The sequence below is a fragment of the Oncorhynchus mykiss genome, chromosome 13 (assembly GCF_013265735.2).
Source record: "Oncorhynchus mykiss isolate Arlee chromosome 13, USDA_OmykA_1.1, whole genome shotgun sequence".
In the NCBI taxonomy this organism is placed as follows: Eukaryota; Metazoa; Chordata; class Actinopteri; order Salmoniformes; family Salmonidae; genus Oncorhynchus; species Oncorhynchus mykiss.
In genome coordinates, this window is record NC_048577.1 from 15,904,503 (window position 1) to 15,925,527 (window position 21,025).

Sequence of the window (21,025 nt, forward strand, 5' to 3'; positions counted from 1 at the left end):
CCTCATGCAGGCCTGCACACACACACGCACGCACGCACGCACGCACGCACGCACACACACACACACACACACACACACACTGCACATATCCGTCATACAATCCAGGATCGTAGGGCCTAATCATTCCAGATCAGGATTATTCTGTGTGTGTGTGTGTGTGTGGATGTGTGTTTTAGTGGCCTACATGTTGATATTGTATATGTGCTGTTCTCTCCTCTGCAGAGGTTTGAGACCATGTAAAACACGGACAGAGGTGTGGCTTTAGAAAAAGAGATACATTCAATGAATACAATTTTCTTTACTTTTAGATCCCTTTAGGGTGGACAGTGTGTGCGTGTGTGTGTTTTGTCAAGTCGGTCTGCTGCGTCAGGCGGGTTAGCGGTACGAGGAAGGTGGTGGGTTGTTAGGCAACGCAGGATGTGTGGGATTGAGGTTGTTGTAACGTTGGTTAAATGTTGTATTTTGGCTTTTGCGGTTTGTGTTTTTTTACAGTCAAACTTTTTTGACAGGACCTGCCGCTGACATGGTTTAAAACTGTCATGAACATGACTTAAGACCTGTCATTTGTTGTCGTGTCCTTTAATGACTAATCCCTTTAGAGTTGGCTGCAGGTGTGACTGTGGAGATATGTGTTGTGATTTAGGTTAGTCTTGTAGCCCGTATAAGGGTCTTTAGTTTGTTTGAGGATGATGATCTATTACGATGTCACAGAGAGCTCATAGGAGGCCACACAGTTATTTTAGCTGCCCACTAACTTGCTGTTCCCAGTCTTGGCATTGTTAGTACAATCTCTCTCTCTCTCTCTCTCTCTCTCTCTCTCTCTCTCTCTCTCTCTCTCTCTCTCTCTCTCTCTCTCTCTCTCTCTCTCTCTCTCTCTCTCTCTCTCTCTCTCTCTCTCTCTCTCTCTCTCTCTCTCTCTCTCTCTCTCTCTCTCTCTCTCTCTCTCTCTCTCTCTCTCTCTCTCTCTCTCTCTCTCTCTCTCTCTCTCTCTCTCTCTCTCTGTACTCAATGACTTGGTTACCATGGTGAACTGCATTCTGTTAGGCAGGGTGAGATTGGAGCAGTAACACATTAGAAATGGCATTGCTCCTACTCAAGACACACACACATTCGTTTTACTGTCGTTGTGGAGACGAAACAGTTGATTTTCATTCAAAACCCTATTTTGGTCTGTGTTAGGAACCCCACCCTAGTGCGTGACACATGTAATATGTGAAGGGCTTCCTTGCTTGCTGCTTAAGCATGGTTAGTGTGTGATGGCAGCCAATCAGACAGCTCGCTCAAGAAGCAGCCCACTGTGGTGTCACCTCCAGTTCATCGCACTGTGTCCTGTGGAGCGCCATGTGTCAGTGTGTGTGTGTGTGTATGTGTGTGCGTGCGTGCGTGCGTGCGTGCGTGCGTGTGTGCGGACCATATTTCCTTGTGTGCGTGCTGCTTGAATACGATCTCCTTCAAGGATTAACCATCGGATTCATTTCTTTCGTCTTCCTCAATGAGAAAAAAATCTCCCTATTTTACTGTGAAGTTAAACTGGACCTTTTTCCTTCGTCAGTTCTTGGCTAAAGAGTCTAAAATGTTAACATTTCTTACCCTCCTCTTTGAGACACATGCAAATATTGACCGCATCCCTGAGATGGATATTTGAAATGATGGCCTTAATACTGTCACTATAGGCCTACCTAATATGTGCTTTACATTCCTGGCCTGATAAAAAGGGATTTCCCAGAATGCACTCTGAATGATTGATAATGATCATGATAATCACCAAACAGCTGAATAATTAAGGGGAGGGAGTATAAGGGGTATTGTTTAGCGGTAGTATAGCCTGCCGGCCTGGCGCACGGCTAATATCTGAAACCGGCTGGCGGGTATTGTCCTGACTGATGATGATGCTGAATAATGGTGAGGAGCTGAGGGGATTAGCTGCGGTCTACTCCAATCTAACCTGCCTGAGAGCAGAGAGAGAGTGTGTGTGAGAGAGAGAGAGAGAGAAAGGGAGAGTACGTGTGTGAGTGATTGAATGTAAGAGTGTGAGTGTGAGAGTGTGAGAGAGAGAGAGAGAGAGAGAGAGAGAGAGAGAGAGAGAGAGAGAGAGAGAGATAGAGAGAGAGATTGTATGTACTGTATGTGTATGTGTGTATTAGAACAACTGTATGTGTGTGTGTTTGTGTGTGTGTGTGTGTCCAGCTCGACAGCTGTGGGCCACAGCTGCACACAGCTGATTTACTTTAGATTAGTGTGGCCTGGAGCCAAACAGAGGATTCAATCAGGGTAAGCATGATGCGCGCCGGTTCGCTAAAAAGCTAACCGCAAGCTGACCAACCCTCCATCAAAGAGCAGGTTTCACAGAAGGTTGTGTTTCTGGATGCAAACAAAGACTTCTAAACGATAATACAAGGAATAGTACTTTCCCTCCATTTTGGATTTGTCCCATCGTTCTAGACCGTGGGATTGAACACTCGAGAAGAGAAACATCTGTTTTTCTCTGCGTTGGGAGGGAGGCAGTTTTCAGTAGCCATGGCTACATGTAAGTATGGAACCTTTCTTTGATGTTGCTGTTGTTCCACTCAAGGCGTTGTTGTTCGTAGGACGGTCAAATAGCGGACTTGAGTTGACCAATGATTTCTATCAACAGTAGACCATTTTTGTATATTTATTAATATTATTTTATACAGCAATCGTTAGATGCACCTGTATATCTGTGACTTGTCCTCTCAAATCATGGTCTTCCACAGTGTTCAATTCAGATAGTTGTCAATTTCCTATCTTTGACTTACGTCTTTTCTTCAGGGCCTATACTGTAACCAGCTATTGAATTAGGAATGTTCTTCTGGTACCTGTTGTGGAACGATAAATAGCTTTTGGTGGATGGTGGATATTGTAGCCGGCTTTCCTTGTTGGCCAGTTAATGTTCTGTACCATCATCCGCTGTGGGAGATTAACAGCCCTGTCCGCCATAGGCAACAGGCTACTGCTTTCTCCATGGTAACGACATCCCATCCCTATCAAACCTACTCTGTTTAACTAGATACTGCGTTCAAATTGGGTCAATTTTTATACATTTGTAGCCTTGTAGAATATGTGGAATGTTCTCTGGTGGTAACAGTATTACTACAAATGTGTGTTCTTTTTTTGGGCTGTTTCCTCATCTCAATGTGTAAGTAAAATGCTGTGATATTTCACAGAGCGGATTGTAACCTACAATGAGTGTATAAAACATTAAGAACACCTTCCTAATATTGAGTTGCATCCTTACAGCCTCAATTCGTTGGACTCTCCAAGGTGTCGAAAGCGTTCCACATGTTGACTCCAATGCTTCCCACAGTTGTGTCAAGTTGGCTGGATGTCCTTTGGGTGGTGGACCATTCTTGATACACCCTGGAAACTGTTGAGCGTGTTGCAGTTCTTGACACAAACCGGTGTGCCTGGCACCTACTACCATGGGGGAGGAACGTGGGAAGGGAGGGGGAGCGTGGGGGGGAGCGTGGGGAGGGAGGTGGGAGCGTAGGGGGGAACTACGGTATTTTAAGAAACCTTGATCCCCTGTCTGACAGATGAGCTATCACCAATACTCAATCAGAGTCAAGAGACTAAAATAAAACATGAGAAAGAACATAACGCTGTGACTAATACTTGCTTGTGTCTTACTAAGATCCTCTATCTGTCTGTGCCTGTTTGTAGTTCTGTCACCAGTCCTGCACTTTCCTTGCCTGTATAACAATGACCTGTTGTCTGTCGAAAATACTCCCAGCTAAAATACTCCAAGCTAAAATACTCCCAGCTAAAATACTCCAAGCTAAAATACTCCCAGCTAAAATACTCCCAGCTAAAATACTCCAAGCTAAAATACTCCCAGCTAAAATACTCCAAGCTAAAATACTCCAAGCTAAAATACTCCAAGCTAAGCTAACATTTCTCTGCCTCACTACTGAATCTGTTTTGCACATGGACTAGAGATGACAGTTCCTTAAAAAGTGGACTGCAATGGATATATGACAACATCTGCAACCCCACGAGTCTTCTGATGCTAACCTCATAGAAATAGAATTAGATGACTAAAGTATTGAGGTATTGCATAGTATTATACATTCTCGGTCTAAGAGACAATGTTAGGGTCAATTCCATTTCAATTCAGTCAATTCAGGGTTTGCTTTTCAATTGTGAAAATAGGAATCGGAAATGGAATTGACCATGCTCTCTTTCTCTCTATAGATACAGGCTACTACTGCCTACTATACATGTATATAATACTAACCTCCTCCTCTCCTCCTTCACCCCTGTAGGTAATGTGGGTATGCAACCTGTGCCGTAAGCAACAGGAGATCCTCACTAAATCGGGAGAATGGTTTTCGGGGGCAAGGCAGATGAGCCTGGATGGCGGCCTGAACGCCCCGGCCACGGGGGGTGACACCCAACGGGGGGACAGGAAGCTACTCCGCTCCAGGTCCCAGGCCCCGCCCTCTTCCAGCGGTAACGCAGGGGCGGCGCCCGACGGAACGCATCAGTCGCCAACGGTCCAGGCCAAGGGAGTGTTGGACACCATGCCGGCCTCACGCGCTCGGAGCGAACCACCACGAGACAAGTAGGACATCGTGGACACAAACGCTCTAATCCCTTAAACACTTTCACCTGTCCTCTCACAACCCCTGCTTTCACCTCTCTGTCTGTAGAGGCTCAAACCAGAGTCTACGTCACTGTATTGGTTATCTAGGGGCCTGTTGTGATTGCTGATAGTACTTAGTATTGCTGTAAATGCCACTTTGTACAATACTTTCTCTCATTCACTCTACTATTATCACCTCCCCTTAATCCCTTTGATTGTAGACGCTTGAAGGAACAATCCACTCGAAAGCATCTTTTGGTATTTGGTTTTTACTTCCTAAGATGTGGCAAGATACAATTAGCTTTTTGAAAGTCCTCTGTTTTGAAAACTTGATTGCTGACATGCTAAACATTTTGGGACTGCATCAGAGTCTAGGTATTGAGTATCTTGACCTGGGCCTCTTTTAGATGATATGGTAGCTTTGATATAGTTTTCTTTTGATTGTTGTACATTTTGAGCCGTGTACAAGTCAGTCCTCTTTAATATGTTTGACTTTGTTGCGATTGGATGAATTAGGCTAATGCAGCATCTGTTTTGTCCAGCAGGGTCTCAGGGTCTCGTTGACACCGTCAGTTTACACATGCAGCCTCATTTGTCTCGTTCAACATTGGACATACTTTGGTCATATTTTTTTCCGCGTTTTGACAGGAACTCAAATCCTCTGATGTTGGGAGTGACCCATTTTCGGCGTGTGTTGTGGTATATGGGTTGCAGCACTTGATTATTTAATCCCCACTGGATCAACAACAAAAAAAAAATTGTGCTGTCTAAGCTTATAGCCAAAGCAGAAGCTGGGTTGCATGTTTTATTCTTGAAAGGTCCATGATTAATGTATTTTGTTTTGCGTCTAATGGGTGAGTCCATTTCGGTCCGGCCTGAATGCATCACTCAAAATGCTGGCCCAATTCCACACTGTCGTTGGATGATCCATACCCAGGGTAACCATCAGTAGGAACATTTTCCCATGGAAATAGAATCTCATTTTAGTTCTGTACATATTCCTCCATTTGGAATTATTTCCCTGTCTTTATCATCATTGTTTTCATTCAACCAGTAATAACGGGTACTGACAACCATTTGGTACTGACCATTATTTGTCCGTATATCTGAGTAGGCTTATTTTTTTTCGTTACAACATGGTATTATGTTAACAAAACAACAAGTGTGTAATGTTATATCAAAGTCCATTATGGTCACCCTTTTCTTCAGGAAAAGACCTCTGTCCCTCCATGAGCAGAACGGTAAGCCCGGTGGTCTGGGTCGTGGTAGAGGAGGCCGGGGACCCCCAGGGAAGCTTCAGACCGTGGCATCCCAGGAGGAGTTCTGCGGTCCTGGGGACATAGACTGGCGGGACGGCCGGCACCTGGAGAAGGTCCGCTCCCATGACTACCCCGACGGCGGCGACCAAGGAAATCGCCCCGACCTCCGGAGACGCCCTCCGGAGGAGGATGAGCTGGAGCGCAAGCGGCGCCAGGAGGAGGAGTTCCAGGCGCGTTACCGCAGCGACCCCAACCTGGCGCGATACCCGGTCAAGCCGCAGAAGGAGGAGCAGGAGATGCGCATGCACGCCAAGGTGTCGAAGGTGCGCCACGAGCGGCGCCACAGCAACAACGCCATCAATGAGGTGGGGCTGGAGGGTGGGGGAGGAGGGGGAGGGAACATGGGGGATGTGCCTGAGAATCGTCTCCGGAGGGGCGGCGGTGGGGGTGGTGGAGAACCAGACCGCAAGGCATCCGTGGAGAACCACCGCGCCTACTCCATGGACAGGACCGTGGGGGGTGGTGGGGGTGGCGGAATGGGGCAGGGACCCCAGGGAGGCTCCCCCCTCCTCAAACAGAACCAGAACCACGGACCCCTTCAACCATCTGGTGGTGGCTCACGAACGGTTCCCCATCCTGGTGCTCCTCACCCCCACCAAGGACCCCCCCCTCCATTAGGCTGGGACCCCCCTAAGGGACCCCACCCCAGCCAGCTGGACCCCAACTCCCAGGCAGCCATGATGCATAAGGCTAGGAGGGAGAAGCCCGGGGACAGCCTGCTGCGGAAAGACTCCCAGAGCTCGGACCAGTCGGAGTCGCTGCGGCCGCCCCCACCCAGGCCCTACAAGAGCAAACGGGGCGTCAACAAGAGGCAGATGTCTATCAGCAGCTCAGAGGAGGAGGGCGCCTCCACGCCCGAGTACACCAGCTGTGAGGACGTGGACATGGAGAGCGTCAGTGAGAAAGGTCAGATTACTGCTCTTTCTCTCTCTCTTAGCTCTTCTCATGTCAATATGATTGGTAATGCATTCAGATATTTTAACATTGGAAGAATGATCAAATCTGGGTTGAGTTGGTGTTATGGCTACCTGGATGGAGAGTGTCAGCGAGAAAGGTTTGATTCTTCAGTTTTCTATCAGATCGAATCATCTATATTAGCTGGTTTTGTCTCAGTATTGTCAGAGATTGTCAGAGATTTCGACATTGGTGGAATGATCAAACTTTCTTTAGAATTTATGGTTTTATGGTCGGTCACCTGTCGGGTGTCGCTACTAATGCAATATTCTTTCTTATCTTTTTTGTTATTTTCAAAATCTCTTTGCTCTAGGTTTCCATCAAAATAAAGAATTTAAATGTAAATTTCAAAGTTTACAGAAACTGTATCTCCCTGCCTATAATGTGCTATGGCCTTGACTCTGTACAACGCTGTCATTCACCTACACCGCTGAAGCCAAACCCTATTGCTTCCCATCCTGGAACAGAACAGGACAGCTCTCTTTTATTTAGGAAACGTCCTGTGATTTAGGCCAGCAGATTTGGCAGAATTAGGTCACTGGCTAGTGCGGCTAACGCTACGTAAAGCTTCCCCGCCAAACACCGGCTGCATCCTGCCGTTAACGGATAGGATATAATCGAGTTTGGGTGTCACCATTGTGGCCGGCCGCATGTTCAGTTTCGGCCTCTCGTTTGCTCACGCCGGCCTGCAACAGCTTTGCAATTCACTCTTCTTGACTAAATTAAGCTATGCTATTTTAGCGGTTAGCGTGTCGAGGGAGGATGTGTACTCATCTCACTCACCACTAACCTCCACCACTGGTCGCTCCAGGCCAATCCCAATCCCAAAGTAGATGACCAGATTAGGTTAACACATGGGAATAGGGGGTTTAATGGGGGCGACAGGCGGGAGAAATAGTTAGAAAGTTAGCTGTCGTAGCTAGCAAGTGTTTAGCCGTGTTTACTTCAGGAGTACGCCAGTCCCAATCCAGCATGGGATTTACATTTGATGTTGTCCGCGGTAAACAAATTCAGAGACGGGACCAGGCTAAACGCTAAATGTAGCTATGTGAAGTGTAACTCAGCCGCGAACAAGCCTGGGTTCACGAGGACAACGCATGTTCAATAAATACGGCTTCATTCTGTTCTTTTGGGATGAAGGATTGATGGTGTAGATGGATATGTGGTTGGTTAATCTAAAACCGAGACAAAAACGAGACAGTTCGGTCAACTTCCGGGTTGTTTATTTTTATTTTTTTTATTTACAGTGAAACACTTGAGCTGCTCCAAATTGTAAGCGAGGGTACAGATACACCCCAAACCTACTTTACATGCTATTTAGTAGACCTGCGAGACAGCTTTACTGTTGCAATCAAACCAGTCAAATGAGATCGTAAAACGTTAATGCCATGTCGTCTAATATCTTGTTGGGAGGTTAGCAGTTTGAATACGCTGCCGAGGCAGGGCTATATTTTGCTAAATTAACTAGGGCCTTTATAAAAGTCCAAGGAGGACACCTTTATGAAGTTAAGAATCTATTTTAAAAAATGCATTTGGGATTGATTTAGGAGCTAAGAGTGTATTTTGGGATGGATTTAGGAGCTAAGAGTGTATTTTGGGATTGATTTAGGAGCTAAGAGTTTACTGTTTACAGTTAAAGGAGGGAGTGGAGATTCAGTCAGTCTGATTGGTTGGCTTCCTTAAAGGTGTCAAGTAGTGGAAGATTACATAGTACGGAGGAAATGACAGGGGGGATCAGACCTAAGGTTCGTTTTAGTGTTGATGCTAATTCTTCAGTGTGTTTTTAGACCGTGTGTGTTTGTGTGTGTAGGCCTATCCATCTGTGATGCCCTCCTGATGACCTCCTGATGACCTCCTTCAGGTTAAATCACAGAATTGAATAGAGAACTATAATATACAGTATAATGCATATAATAACACTGTGATACGTTGTTATGGATCACATACTTCATAAATACATTATTCACAGAAGGGTTGTTAATTTCTGCCAGATTAGTGTAAAACCTGCAGCATTGATATCTGACCTTACCACAGGGTCAGGGTCAAGTTAAATCTGAACCTGGATCAGCCTCTGACATTGACCAGATTTATCCCTGTTAATAGAAATAGATTCAGGATGAGAGGGGATCGTCTCCAGATTCTCTATGTTTTTGTAACTGTGGCCATTTGACCTGAGTTTTTACAGGTACATACAGGAGACGTTGACTTTGAATAGCTAAACATTTCTCATCTGCAATTATCATCAGCCTGTTAGTTTCGCACCCAGAAAAGAAGTGCTCCAGATCGTGTGATCTGATGTCCAATATTCATCTGCTAAAAACAGAAAAGGGAACCGTCAGCACACTGAATCGAGGAGTCAGCAGGAACGTTTTGAAGTAGTTCCCCCATTGCACTTTCACATTTCAGATTGCGCTTCACATTTTTTTAAGATCTCACTTCCGAATCAGCAAACAGTTGAGTTGCACCCCTCAACTTGAACCCCTACTTCCTCCCTCCTCTCCTGACCACTTACTTTCCCTTGTCTCTGCATACACACGTCTCTGATCAGTGTCCAAGCTGGCTGTGGACCTGTAGGTTCAGGGACTTGTCCCTGTTTCTAAAGTCGCACACCAACGTCCCCATCTAATTTCATCCTGCCATTCTATTGCAGACTTAAAAGGGTGGATGAGGCCTTGAAGGAGGTATGAGGCTTTGGAGGATGTGTGGGACTGGTTCAATGGGTAGAGCTGGTCTGGACTGAAGTGTGGCCATTCTCTAGTCTCTCTGTCTCGCCAGTAGGGCTGGTAATGAGAGTTGGGCGACAGACAGACAAGGTCCCAGTTGTCCCCGTGTCTCCTGGTGTGTTGGACTGAGTTGACTTGAGTTGAGTTGACAGTCTGATGGAGACTGGAACAGACTTTCTCGTTTTAGCTTGAACCTCTCTCTCTCTCCTGCTCTCTCTCTCTCTCGCTCTCTCTCTCTCTCTTTCTCTCTCTCTCGTTCCCTCTCTGTCTCTCTCGCTCTCTTTCTCTCTCTCTCGCTCCCTCTCTGTCTCTCTCGCTCTCTTTCTCTCTCTCTCGCTCCCTCTCTGTCTCTCTCGCTCTCTCTCTCTCTCTCTCTCTCTCTCTCTTTCTCTCTCTCTCTCTCTCTCTCTCTTTCTCTCTCTCTCGCTCCCTCTCTGTCTCTCTCTCTCTCTCTCTCTCTCTTTCTCTCTCTCTCGCTCCCTCTCTGTCTCTCTCGCTCCCTCTCTCTTAATTCAATTTCAATTAACAGGCTTCATTGGCATGGGAAACATATGTTTACATTGCCAAAGCAAGTGAAATAGATCATGTAATAATGTAATGTAAATTCTTTCCAATGTGTAAATGTTCCAATGTGTAATAATGATCTTTTTGTTTTCTCATGATTTGGTTGGGTCTAATTGTGTTTCTGTCCTGGGGCTCTGTGGGGTCTGTTTGTGTTTGTGAACAAAGCCCCAGGGCTCTTCTCCAGCTTCATTTTTCTGTAGGTGATGGTTTTGTTATGGAAGGTTTGGGAATCACTTCCATTTAGATGGTTGTGGTTCTTTTCTGAATTTGGATAATTAGCGTGTATCGGCCTAATTCTGCTCTGAATGAATTATTTGGTGTTTTAATTTGTACACGGACATCATTCTTTCCAGAATTCTGCATATAGATTCCATTTCACTCTCTCTCTAAACTTCTTCATCACCTTTTGTTTATCCTCTCTCTCTCTCTCTCTCTAGGTGATTGGGACTGCCATCCTCTGGATCCTGCTATGTGGCATGTAAGTTTCAGGAGAAAGTGACAGATTTAGGTTTTCCTTAAGCTGACTCAACTCAGACTCACCACCCTAGGACACGCACACACACGCAGACACACACATGCATGCACACACACACACACATTCTGCCCTATTAGTTTCATTCCCCGCAGTGTCTGAGTAAGTGTGTGGGCGTACTCTACCCACCATTCATTACTAAATATAGATTCTTACAACGTTATAGACAGTCCAGTCGAGACATAATTGCTTGGAGTGTAAATTGATATTGTATGTGTTTACTGTGGATGGGCATGTCCCTCCTAGTTGGCCTGGATGGGAGAGTTGTCCTCACAAGGGAAGAGACTCTGTCTTTCTCTTTCTCTCCCTAACTTGTTTGACCTTTCTTACCCTCGCTCCTCTCCCTCTCTGTCGCTACCTATATCCCCTCTCCACCACACCCCCCTCTCCGTCTCTCCCTCTTTGCCTCTCTCTCTGTCTGATGGAATTAAATCTCCCCCTCTACAGCATCCAGTGACATGGCAGCCGTCCAAGGAGGGCGACCACTTAATCGGACGCATCACTCTGAGCAAAAGGTCGGCCGTGCCCCGCGAGGCAGGCTCCTTACTAGGGTTAAAGGTAAGAGGGAATCACTAGCAGCATCCCTTTCAATCACTACAGTGTTACCACATTAACCGCTGTATATTGTGTACTGAGACCATTGGGTGCAGGACATCAGAGCCCCAGGCTCAGATGTGTGATGGTGTATTGTCAAAGGATGTGTATGATAAAGGAAGTCTGGGAAAACTACCACACTAACCACTGTGTATCCCCGTGTACTGAGGCCACCCGGGTCTCTAACGTCTGACCTCCACATTAGGTAGCCTCGCGGCTAAGAGCGTTAGGCCAGTAACCGGAAGGTTGCTGGCTTGAATCCCCGAACCAACTAGGTGTGGGGAAGAAATCTGTTGATGTGCCCTGACGCAAGGCACTTAACCCTGATTGCTCCTGTAAGTTGATCTGGATAAGAGTCTGCTTAATGACTGAAATGTAAGTGATGCTAGTGTACTATCCACAGAAGTATATAATAAAGGAAACTATGGGGACATACTGTAGATTTGTACTCGGCTGGGACGGTATCCAGATTGTCATACCTTCATACTGACCTTGTATCTTCCCAGGATATTCGGTGATACTGGCACTGAACACAAGGGGCAGTGTTTTAATTACACTGTTATCTCTATGTACTGAGCTCTTGGTCTTGTGTCCGAACTGCCCGTGTTCTGTTCCCCTTCTAGGTTGTGGGTGGGAAGATGACAGAGACAGGGAGACTGGGGGCCTTCATCACCAAAGTCAAGAAAGGAAGTCTGGCGGACATTGTCGGCCACCTACGAGCTGGTAAGCAGCGTGGAAACAACGTTCAGACCTTCAGGGTTATCTGGTGGAGAAGTGTCGTCAGTCTGGTAGCTCTGTGAGATTGTCTGTGTGTTCTTTTTGAGCTGCGAAAATCTACAATTTCTACCGGAACGCCGTTGGTGTTGTGAACAGAGGTTGTTCAGTAAAGCGCCAGGCTAGGTTGAAAAAATAGAGGATAAGACAACGTAATAATTCCACGCGCCAGCGTTAGAAACCAAACACATTCATTTGACCAGCGCTGTTGCTGATTCTACAGAATTAGTTTTGAAAATGTTACCAGTGGTCGGGACATCAAGCAATAAAGTGGCTGTAGATCATTTGAAGAACATTTAAATGAATAGAACGACAGTAAAAAAATTCTGCTTTAGTTTGCGGAGTACACTACGATTGTGTTTATTTTCCACTTTGATGGTGAACTTTCTGTACCTGGTAACATTCACTTCTAGTCATTTTCACTCCGGCTCTGGTCCAATGATTTTTTTCTTATTTTTCTAACACTTCTGCATGGAATTATTACATTGTCTTAATCTTTGTTATCTTTAACCTAGGCTCCATGCTTACCCATGAATCAGCTGTTTTAATGTCGGCCATCTTGTTTCCTGTTTTCTAGGTGATGAGGTACTGCAGTGGAACGGGAAGTCGTTGCCGGGAGCAACCAAGAAGGAAGTGTACAACATCATTCTGGAATCCAAGGCGGAGCCTCAAGTGGAAATAGTTGTCTCAAGGCCTATTGGGTAAGACTGACTTCCTGTGTGAAATGCTAAATTCCCATTTTGGAATCGTTGTGCGATACACTGCAACTATTGTGTGACTATTTTGCACTGTGTGGCCAATTTGGACTCTTATTACTATATTGCGTCTTTTATGTGCCCTTTTCTGACTATTTCTAATTTTGAAGTGAAATGTTGACGGCCATTGTCTTCTTTACCTAAAAGATCTATCCACCGCATCATTTCCAATAACTTCTTGAGAAAGGTGTATAGAGCGTATCAGTAAGTACATACGTATTGTGGACATAGTGACCGCTATGTCGTACGGTAGTCCTTCCCTGAGGCCTAACCCTGATGTAACCCCTAACATCCTAGACCTTAGAGAAACCCTTATAAGGCAAGTTCCCTCTCTTCTCTCAACCCATACGTCTCTCCCCTGTGTGGGTATGAACTACCGCCCTTTAACCCAACACCCAGTTTGTGTACTTGTCTGTGTTTTTCCTTTTCGATACAAACAAACATACAATTGAGGTATTGTATGTGCTGGCACTCTGTATCAAATGGAGGTTGGTGATGGCTGTTGGTCAGTGGCTATTGCAGAGGTCTGTGCAGACGTTTGATGTAATCTTCCTCCCATCTTACAGAGACATACCAAGAATTCCAGAAACATCCCATCCTCCTTTAGAATCGAGTAAGTGTCAACAAAGCTTTGGTTTTCCTTGATGAATAAAACGGCATAGTTAATTGGTGTTAATATACAGTACTGTCTACCCACCGAGTTGTTTGAGTCTTTCACATCCTGGTTCTTTCCCCTGGCAGCAGGCTCCAGTTCCTTTGAGTCTCAGAAGATGGAGCGTCCCTCCATATCGGTCATGTCCCCCACCAGCCCTGCTACCCTCAGAGCCCTCCCCGTCATCCTGCCTGGACAGCTCTCTGTGAGTACTGGATATATGCTGGAACTACACTGGACTATACTGGACTATACTGGACTATACTGGACTATTACTGGACTATACTGGGCAATTACTGGACTATAATGGACTATTCAGGACTATACTGGACTATACTGGACAATTACTGGACTATACTGGGCAATTACTGGACTATACTGGGCAATTACTGGACTATGCTGGACAATTACTGGACTATAATGGACTATTCAGGACTATACTAGACTATACTGGACAATTACTGGACTATACTGGGCAATTACTGGACTATACTGGACAATTACTGGACTATGCTGGACAATTACTGGACTATAATGGACTATTCAGGACTATACTGGACTATACTGGACAATTACTGGACTATACTGGACAATTACTGGACTGTACTGGACTATACTGGGCAATTACTGGACTATAATGGACTATTCAGGACTATACTGGACTATACTGGACAATTACTGGACTATACTGGACAATTACTGGACTGTACTGGACTATACTGTACAATTACTGGACTGTACTGGACTGTAATGGACTATACTGGACTATACTGGACAATTACTGGACAATTACTGGATTATAGTGGACAATGCTGGACAATTCAGGACTATACTGGACTATACTGAAACAATTACTGGACTATACTGGACAACTACTGGACTGTACTGGACTATACTGGGCAATTACTGGACTATAATGGACTATTTAGGACTATACTGGACTATACTGGACAATTGCTGGACTATACTGGACAATTACTGGACTATACTGGACTATACTGTACAATTACTGGACTGTACTGGACTGTAATGGACTATACTGGACTATACTGGACAATTACTGGACTATAATGGACTATAATGGACTATACTGAACTATACTGGACAATTACTGGACTGTACTAGACTGTAATGGACTTTACTGGACTATAATGGACTATACAGGACTATACTGGACTATACTGGACTATAATGGAATATACAGGACTATACTGGACTATACTGGACTGTACTGGACAATTACTGTACTGTAATGGACTATAATGGACTATACTGGACAATTACTGGACTGTACTAGACTGGAATGGACTATACTGGACAATTACTGGACTATAATGGACTATACTGGACTATACTGGACAATTACTGGACTGTTCTGGACTGTAATGGACTATACTGGACTATACTGGACAATTACTGGACTGTACTGGACTATACTGGACAATTACTGGACTGTACTGGACTATTACTGGACTATACTGGATCTACACTGGACTACACTGGACTGTACTGGAGCTACACTGGACTGTACTGGATCTACACTGGACTATACTGGACTGTACTGGACTGTACTGGATTTACACAGGACTGTACTGGACTGTACTGGACTGTAATGAATCTACACTGGATCTACACTGCACTGTACTAGACTATACTGGATCTATACTGGTCTGTACTGGACTACACAGGACTATACTGGACTGTACTGGACTATACTGGACTATACTGGACTGTACTGGAGTGTGCTGACTATACTGGACCTACATGGGACTATACTGGACTATACTGGACTTACACTGGGCTATAATAGACTATACTGGACTATACTGGACTATACTGGATTATGCTGGATTGTGCTGGACTATACTGGATCTACACTGGACTATACTGGACTGTACTGGACTATACTGGACTATACTGCACTGTACTGGATCTACACTGGAATATACTGGACTATACTGGATCTACCCTGGACTATACTGGACTCTACTGAATCTTCCCTGGACTGTACTGGACTGTACTGGACTGCACTTGACTATACTGGATCTACACGGGACTATACTGGATTCTACTGAATCTTCCCTGGACTATACTGGACTGTTCTGGACTGTACTGGACTATACTGGATCTACACGGGACTATACTGGGCTATACTGGACTCTACTGAATCTTCCCTGGACTATACTGGACTGTACTGGACTGTACTAGACTATACTGGACTGTACTGGACTATACTGGATCTGTACTGGACTCTACTGGACTATACCGGACTGTACTGTACTGTACTGGACTATACTGGATCTACACGGGACGGTACTGGACTATAATGGACTGTACTGGGGAGGCTGGATACATGGATGTGTGGATAGATGGACAGATTTACGAACAAACAACCAGACAGATTGATAGATGGCCTATATTGCACTTTTCACAATGTCCTGTGTAATCCACAACCAATGGTCTACTCTAACCGGATTCATTCAGTCACATTCATCTAATCCCATGATGTTGTTCCTAGGTAAAGCTGTGGTATGACAAAGTGGGCCATCAACTGATCGTCAACGTCCTTCAAGCCATAGACCTGCCCCCCCGACCGGACGGGCGACCCAGGAACCCCTACGTCAAGATGTACTTCCTCCCTGACCGAAGGTAAACCGGTCTCATATTACTAGGGTTAACATGAAGTTGGTCTTATACCTGTGTAAACACACAGTAATTACTGAAGCATATTACCAGTACAGAGGTTCAACATTGTACATAAACTGATTGTTTTTTTAAAAATATAACAGTAACCAATATACTTTGAACACACTGTCAACACGTTCTCTTCTGATTTGATTCCTGTCCATGTAGTTTTCTGTTATATTTCACCATCCTCATAGCGAGTCACAGACCCTTATATGGGCACAGTATGGGACAGATACATACATGACTCGATGACTTCCGTTGACTCTCCTTCTAAGGTTCGTCTTCCCTCTCCTAACATTCCTCTGCCTTCTCCCCTGTCATGTTCCCAGTGATAAGAGCAAGCGCAGGACCAAGACGGTAAAGAAGAGCGCTGGGCCCAAGTGGAACCAGACGTTCCTGTACTCCCACGTCCACCGCAGGGACTTCAGAGAACGCATGCTGGAGATCACTGTCTGGGACCAGCCTAGAATACAGGAGGAGGAGAGTGACTTCCTGGGAGAGGTAAGACACACACACACACACACACACACACATACTGTTTATAGTACATGTGAATTATATCTTAATTTGTGTGTAAATTATTACTGTTTTCAGATTTTTATTTCATAGATTTGAGTTGTGTATGAATGTTTTGCTGTTTTGCAAAATGCTATATACCCATTGGTCAGCTGTAATGGAATGTTTGTGTCCTGTATATTTGACTGTGATGTGTGGTTGTCTTACCTGGCTATCTTACGATAAATGCACTCACTGTAAGTCATTCTGGATAAGGTCTCGTTGATCATTTCTTTAAACAATAAAAGCTCATTTACCAACATTTGTGAAAATGAATATGTAGCGTTTTGAAGTGAAACGCTTCCTAAACATACAGTATACACAGAAAACAAAACACACATTCATTTGCACGTATCCGCACACACTTGCAAACTCAAACACGCACAGAGAACCACAGATGGACGCCATCATGTCCTCTATGCTGACGTTGTCTTGTTCTGTATGTCTCTGACTTTCTCTCCTCCTCCTTCTTCCCTCTCTTCCCTCTCACTCCTAGATCCTGATAGAGCTGGAGACTGCCCTGCTGGACGACGTCCCTCACTGGTATAAACTCCAGACCCACGACGTGTCCTCTCTACCTCTGCCCCAGCCATCCCCTTACCTCCCGCGCAGACACGCCTCTCACGACAGCCCCAGCAAGAAACTACAGAGTAAGTGTGTGTTTGTGTTTGTGTGTGTGCGTGCGTGCGTGCGTGAGAGCGCGAGAGTGTGTGTGCTTGCATGCATGCGTGCGTGCGTTTATGTGTGTATGTGTGTACAGTATATACATTGTGTGTGTGTGTGTGTGTGTGTGTGTGTGTGTGTGTGCGTGTGTGTGTGATGTATTGACACTGACCTCGGCATATAGATTCTCCCTGCTACAGTATGCCAAGATGAACTTCCTATGAACTTGTCTCCTGTGTGTGTGAGATCGATCGCAACTGCCATGGAAATTCTCAACCCTTCTGTGTGTAAACTCTCTACCCTACTGCGTGTAAACCCTCTACCCTACTGTGTGTATGTAACCCTACCTTGTGTGTGTGTGTGTGTGTGTGTGTGCGTGTCTGTCCACCGTTGTGCAGGGTCCCATCGCATCATTGACACAGAGTTTGATGATACAGGTATAGCGGTAGTATCTGAAGGTGGGTGGGGGGGCATGGTTACTGTTACCCAGCTTCAAGTAGTGAGAGTCCAGCACTGGAGGAGAGAGGTGCGACCACTTTACAGCTCCCCTCATACCCCAGCCTATCTGGCCTATCTAACCATGGGCTACTTCATTTGATCCCAACTGACAACCTCAGAGATGTTTTACATCGGGGGAAAAACGTAATTGGTTCCCAGTTTTACCCCACACTTTGGATTTAACTCTGATTTAAAACAGGCAGGGGCGCTTCTACCAGCCCTTTGTAATACCAACGCATACTACAACGACACTATGATATCACTACAGTTCTATTAAGGTATGTGTTCTGCCATGATACTGTACACATCCTTTCTCCTCCTCTGTCGGACTGTAGTAATGCAGCTTGTAGAGCAGATCCACTGGGAGCACTGAGTGCATGGAGCTATAGAGCCGTGATGTCGCTGTCCATTCCACTGATGCTGTCACCTGCATGTCTGGTAGTAGAGCCTGAAGTAGTAGTGACTCCGCACAAGATAAGGATACGGTGTATAGACCAGTGCCTGATTCACACCATAGGGCCAACACGAACCCTATGCTGTTCTGGCTCGGCTATTTCAAAAAGGGTACAAGGCTAACTTAGCCTGGGTGCCAGTCAGTTTCTGCCTTTAGCCAAGTTGCTGTTGCAAGCTGGCAATGGGTTAACTTTGTGGAATGCAGAAACAGTCCGGGACACAAGTTAGCTCAATACCTGGTGTAACTATCCAATGCAACTCTTCAAATGTAACCAAAAAACTTCCAGTGTAAAATATCCCACTCTGATGTGCAACAGTTTGCAGTCTGTATCATTTGTCCTCTCAGCTCCCTCACGTGGCATGGGTTTGATTAGACTAGAGCGGCTATGGGCGACTGTATTAATAGAAGCTGAGCACCAGCATGATCTCTGTAGTTTTGGGGAAACCAAGCGCTCACCTGAAGGCGTAGTGAATGTTGAGTGGCGGCGCTCAACACTGACACATTTTGTCAGCAGGTAACATGCTACGACTGCTGATTCCTCCTCCGTATGTGTGTAGGTGCAGAGCGTAACTCGAGGGAGAGGGAGAGGAACAGCACCCTGACTGTCCCAGAGCAGCAGAGACTGGCCCAGCACCGCTCCAGATCTGTGTCCCCTCACCGCGAGGACATAACAAGGGCCCGCTCCCGCCCTGCACACGTCCCCATGCAGAGGTAGCTGCAGTTTCTGTATCACACAGTTATACCTAAACTATGTAGCCATACATCGGAATCACGTTGTTGTCACGCTGCCTGGTTCTCGATGAGACTACACCCACACACATCTGCATTCTTCTTTCTTTCTTTTTCTCTCTCTCTCTCTTTCTCTCTCGCTCTCTCTTTCTTTCTTTCTTCTCTCTTTCTCTCTTTCTCTCTCACACTCTCTCTCGCTCTCTCTCTCTCTTTCTCTCTCGCTCTCTCTTTCTTTCTTTTTCTCTCTCTCTCTCTCTCTCACTCTCTTTCTCTCTCGCTCTCTCTTTCTTTCTCTCTTTCTCACTCTCTCTTTCTCTCTCTCTCACTTTCTCTCTCGCTCTCTTTCTTTCTCTCTTTTTCTCTCTCTCTCTCTTTCTCTCTCTCTCTCTTTCTCTCTCGCTCTCTCTTTCTTTCTTTCTTTTTCTCTCTCTCTCTTTCTCTCTCTCTCTCACTCTTTCTCTCTCGCTCTCTCTTTCTTTCTTTCTTTTTCTCTCTCTCTCTCTCTTTTTTTCTCTCTCTCTCACTCTCTTTCTTTCTCTCTTTCTCTCTCTCACTCTCTCTCTCTCTCTCACTCTCTCTTTCTCTCTCACTTTCTCTCTCGCTCTCTCTTTCTTTCTTTCTTTCTCTCAATCTCTCCCTCTTTTTCCCGCACTCTCTCTATCTATTTCTATACAGTGCCTTGCGAAAGTATTCACCCGCCTTGAAATTTTTCCTATTTTGTTGCCTAAAAACCTGGAATTAAAATATATTTTTTTAGGGGGGGGGGGGGGGGTTGTATCATTTGATTTACATGCCTACCACTTTGAAGATGCAAAATATTTTTTATTGTGAAACAAATAATTCTTCAAGGCAAAACTGCTCCAGCTCCTTCAAGATGGATGGGTTCCTGCTGGTGTACAGCAATCTTTAAATAATACCACAGATTTTCAATTGGATTGAGGTTTGGGCTATGACTACTTCATTCTTAATTAAACCCCGCCAGTGTTGCTTTAGCAGTATGCTTAGGGTCATTGTCCTGCTGGAAGGTGAACCTCCATCCCAGTCTCATATTTCTGGAAGACTGAAACAGGTTTCCCTCAAGAATTTCCCTGTATTTAGCGCCATCCATCATTCCTTCAATTCTGACCAGTTTCCCAGTCCCTGCTGATGAAAAACATCCCCACAGCATGATGCTGCCACCACCATGCTTCACTGTGAGGATGGTGTTCTCGGGGTGATGGGATGTATTGGGTTTGTGCCAGATATAGCATTTTCCTCCATGGCCAAAAAGCTACATTTTAGTCTCATCTGACCAGAGTACCTTCTTCCATATGTTTGGGAAGTCTCCCATATGCCTTCTGGCGAACACCAAACGTGTTTGCTTATTTTTTTCTTTAAGCAATGGCTTTTTTTCTGGCCATGCTTCTGTAAAGCCCAGCTCTGTGGAGTGTATGGCTTAAAGTGGTTCTATGGACAGATACTCCAATCTCCGCTGTGGAGCTTTGCAGCTCCTTCATGGTTATCTTTGGTCTCTTTGTTGCCTCTCTGATTAATAACCTCCTTGCCTGGTCTGTGAGTTTTGGTGGGCGGCCCTCTTTTGGCAGGATTGTTGTGGTGCCATATTCTTTCCATTTTTTAATAATGTATTTAATGGTGCTCCGTGGGATGTTTAAAGTTTCGGATATTTTTTTATAACCCAACCCTGATCTGTACTTCTCCACAACCTTGTCCCTTACCTGTTTGGAGAGCTCCTTGGTCTTCATGGTGCCGCTTGCTTGGTGGTGCCCCTTGGTTAGTGGTGTTGCAGACTCTGGGGCCTTTCAAAACAGGAGTATATATACTGGGCGCATGTGACGGATCATGTGACACTTAGATTGCACACAGGTGGACTTTTTTAAATTAATTATGTGACTTCTGAAGGTAAGTGGTTTCACCAGATCTTATTTAGAGGCTTCATAGCAAAGGGGTGAATACATATGCACGCACCAC

The 21,025-nt window shown here is 45.3% G+C and overlaps 1 protein-coding gene across 2 annotated transcripts in view; it reads left to right on the plus strand.

The window, feature by feature from the left end:
• Window positions 1–21,025, plus strand: part of LOC110487294 (regulating synaptic membrane exocytosis protein 1) — a 98,685-nt gene that overhangs the window by 44,772 nt on the left and 32,888 nt on the right. For both annotated transcript variants that reach the window (XM_036940423.1, XM_036940422.1), the window contains 14 exons: window positions 4,284–4,582; window positions 5,813–6,828; window positions 10,601–10,641; window positions 11,143–11,253; window positions 11,913–12,012; window positions 12,641–12,764; window positions 12,966–13,022; window positions 13,385–13,431; window positions 13,560–13,675; window positions 15,989–16,119; window positions 16,488–16,659; window positions 17,210–17,363; window positions 17,775–17,834; window positions 18,886–19,039. In XM_036940423.1, coding sequence (XP_036796318.1) covers window positions 4,284–4,582; window positions 5,813–6,828; window positions 10,601–10,641; window positions 11,143–11,253; window positions 11,913–12,012; window positions 12,641–12,764; window positions 12,966–13,022; window positions 13,385–13,431; window positions 13,560–13,675; window positions 15,989–16,119; window positions 16,488–16,659; window positions 17,210–17,363; window positions 17,775–17,834; window positions 18,886–19,039 — 2,582 coding nt within the window. The remainder of the gene's footprint in view (window positions 1–4,283; window positions 4,583–5,812; window positions 6,829–10,600; window positions 10,642–11,142; window positions 11,254–11,912; window positions 12,013–12,640; window positions 12,765–12,965; window positions 13,023–13,384; window positions 13,432–13,559; window positions 13,676–15,988; window positions 16,120–16,487; window positions 16,660–17,209; window positions 17,364–17,774; window positions 17,835–18,885; window positions 19,040–21,025) is intronic.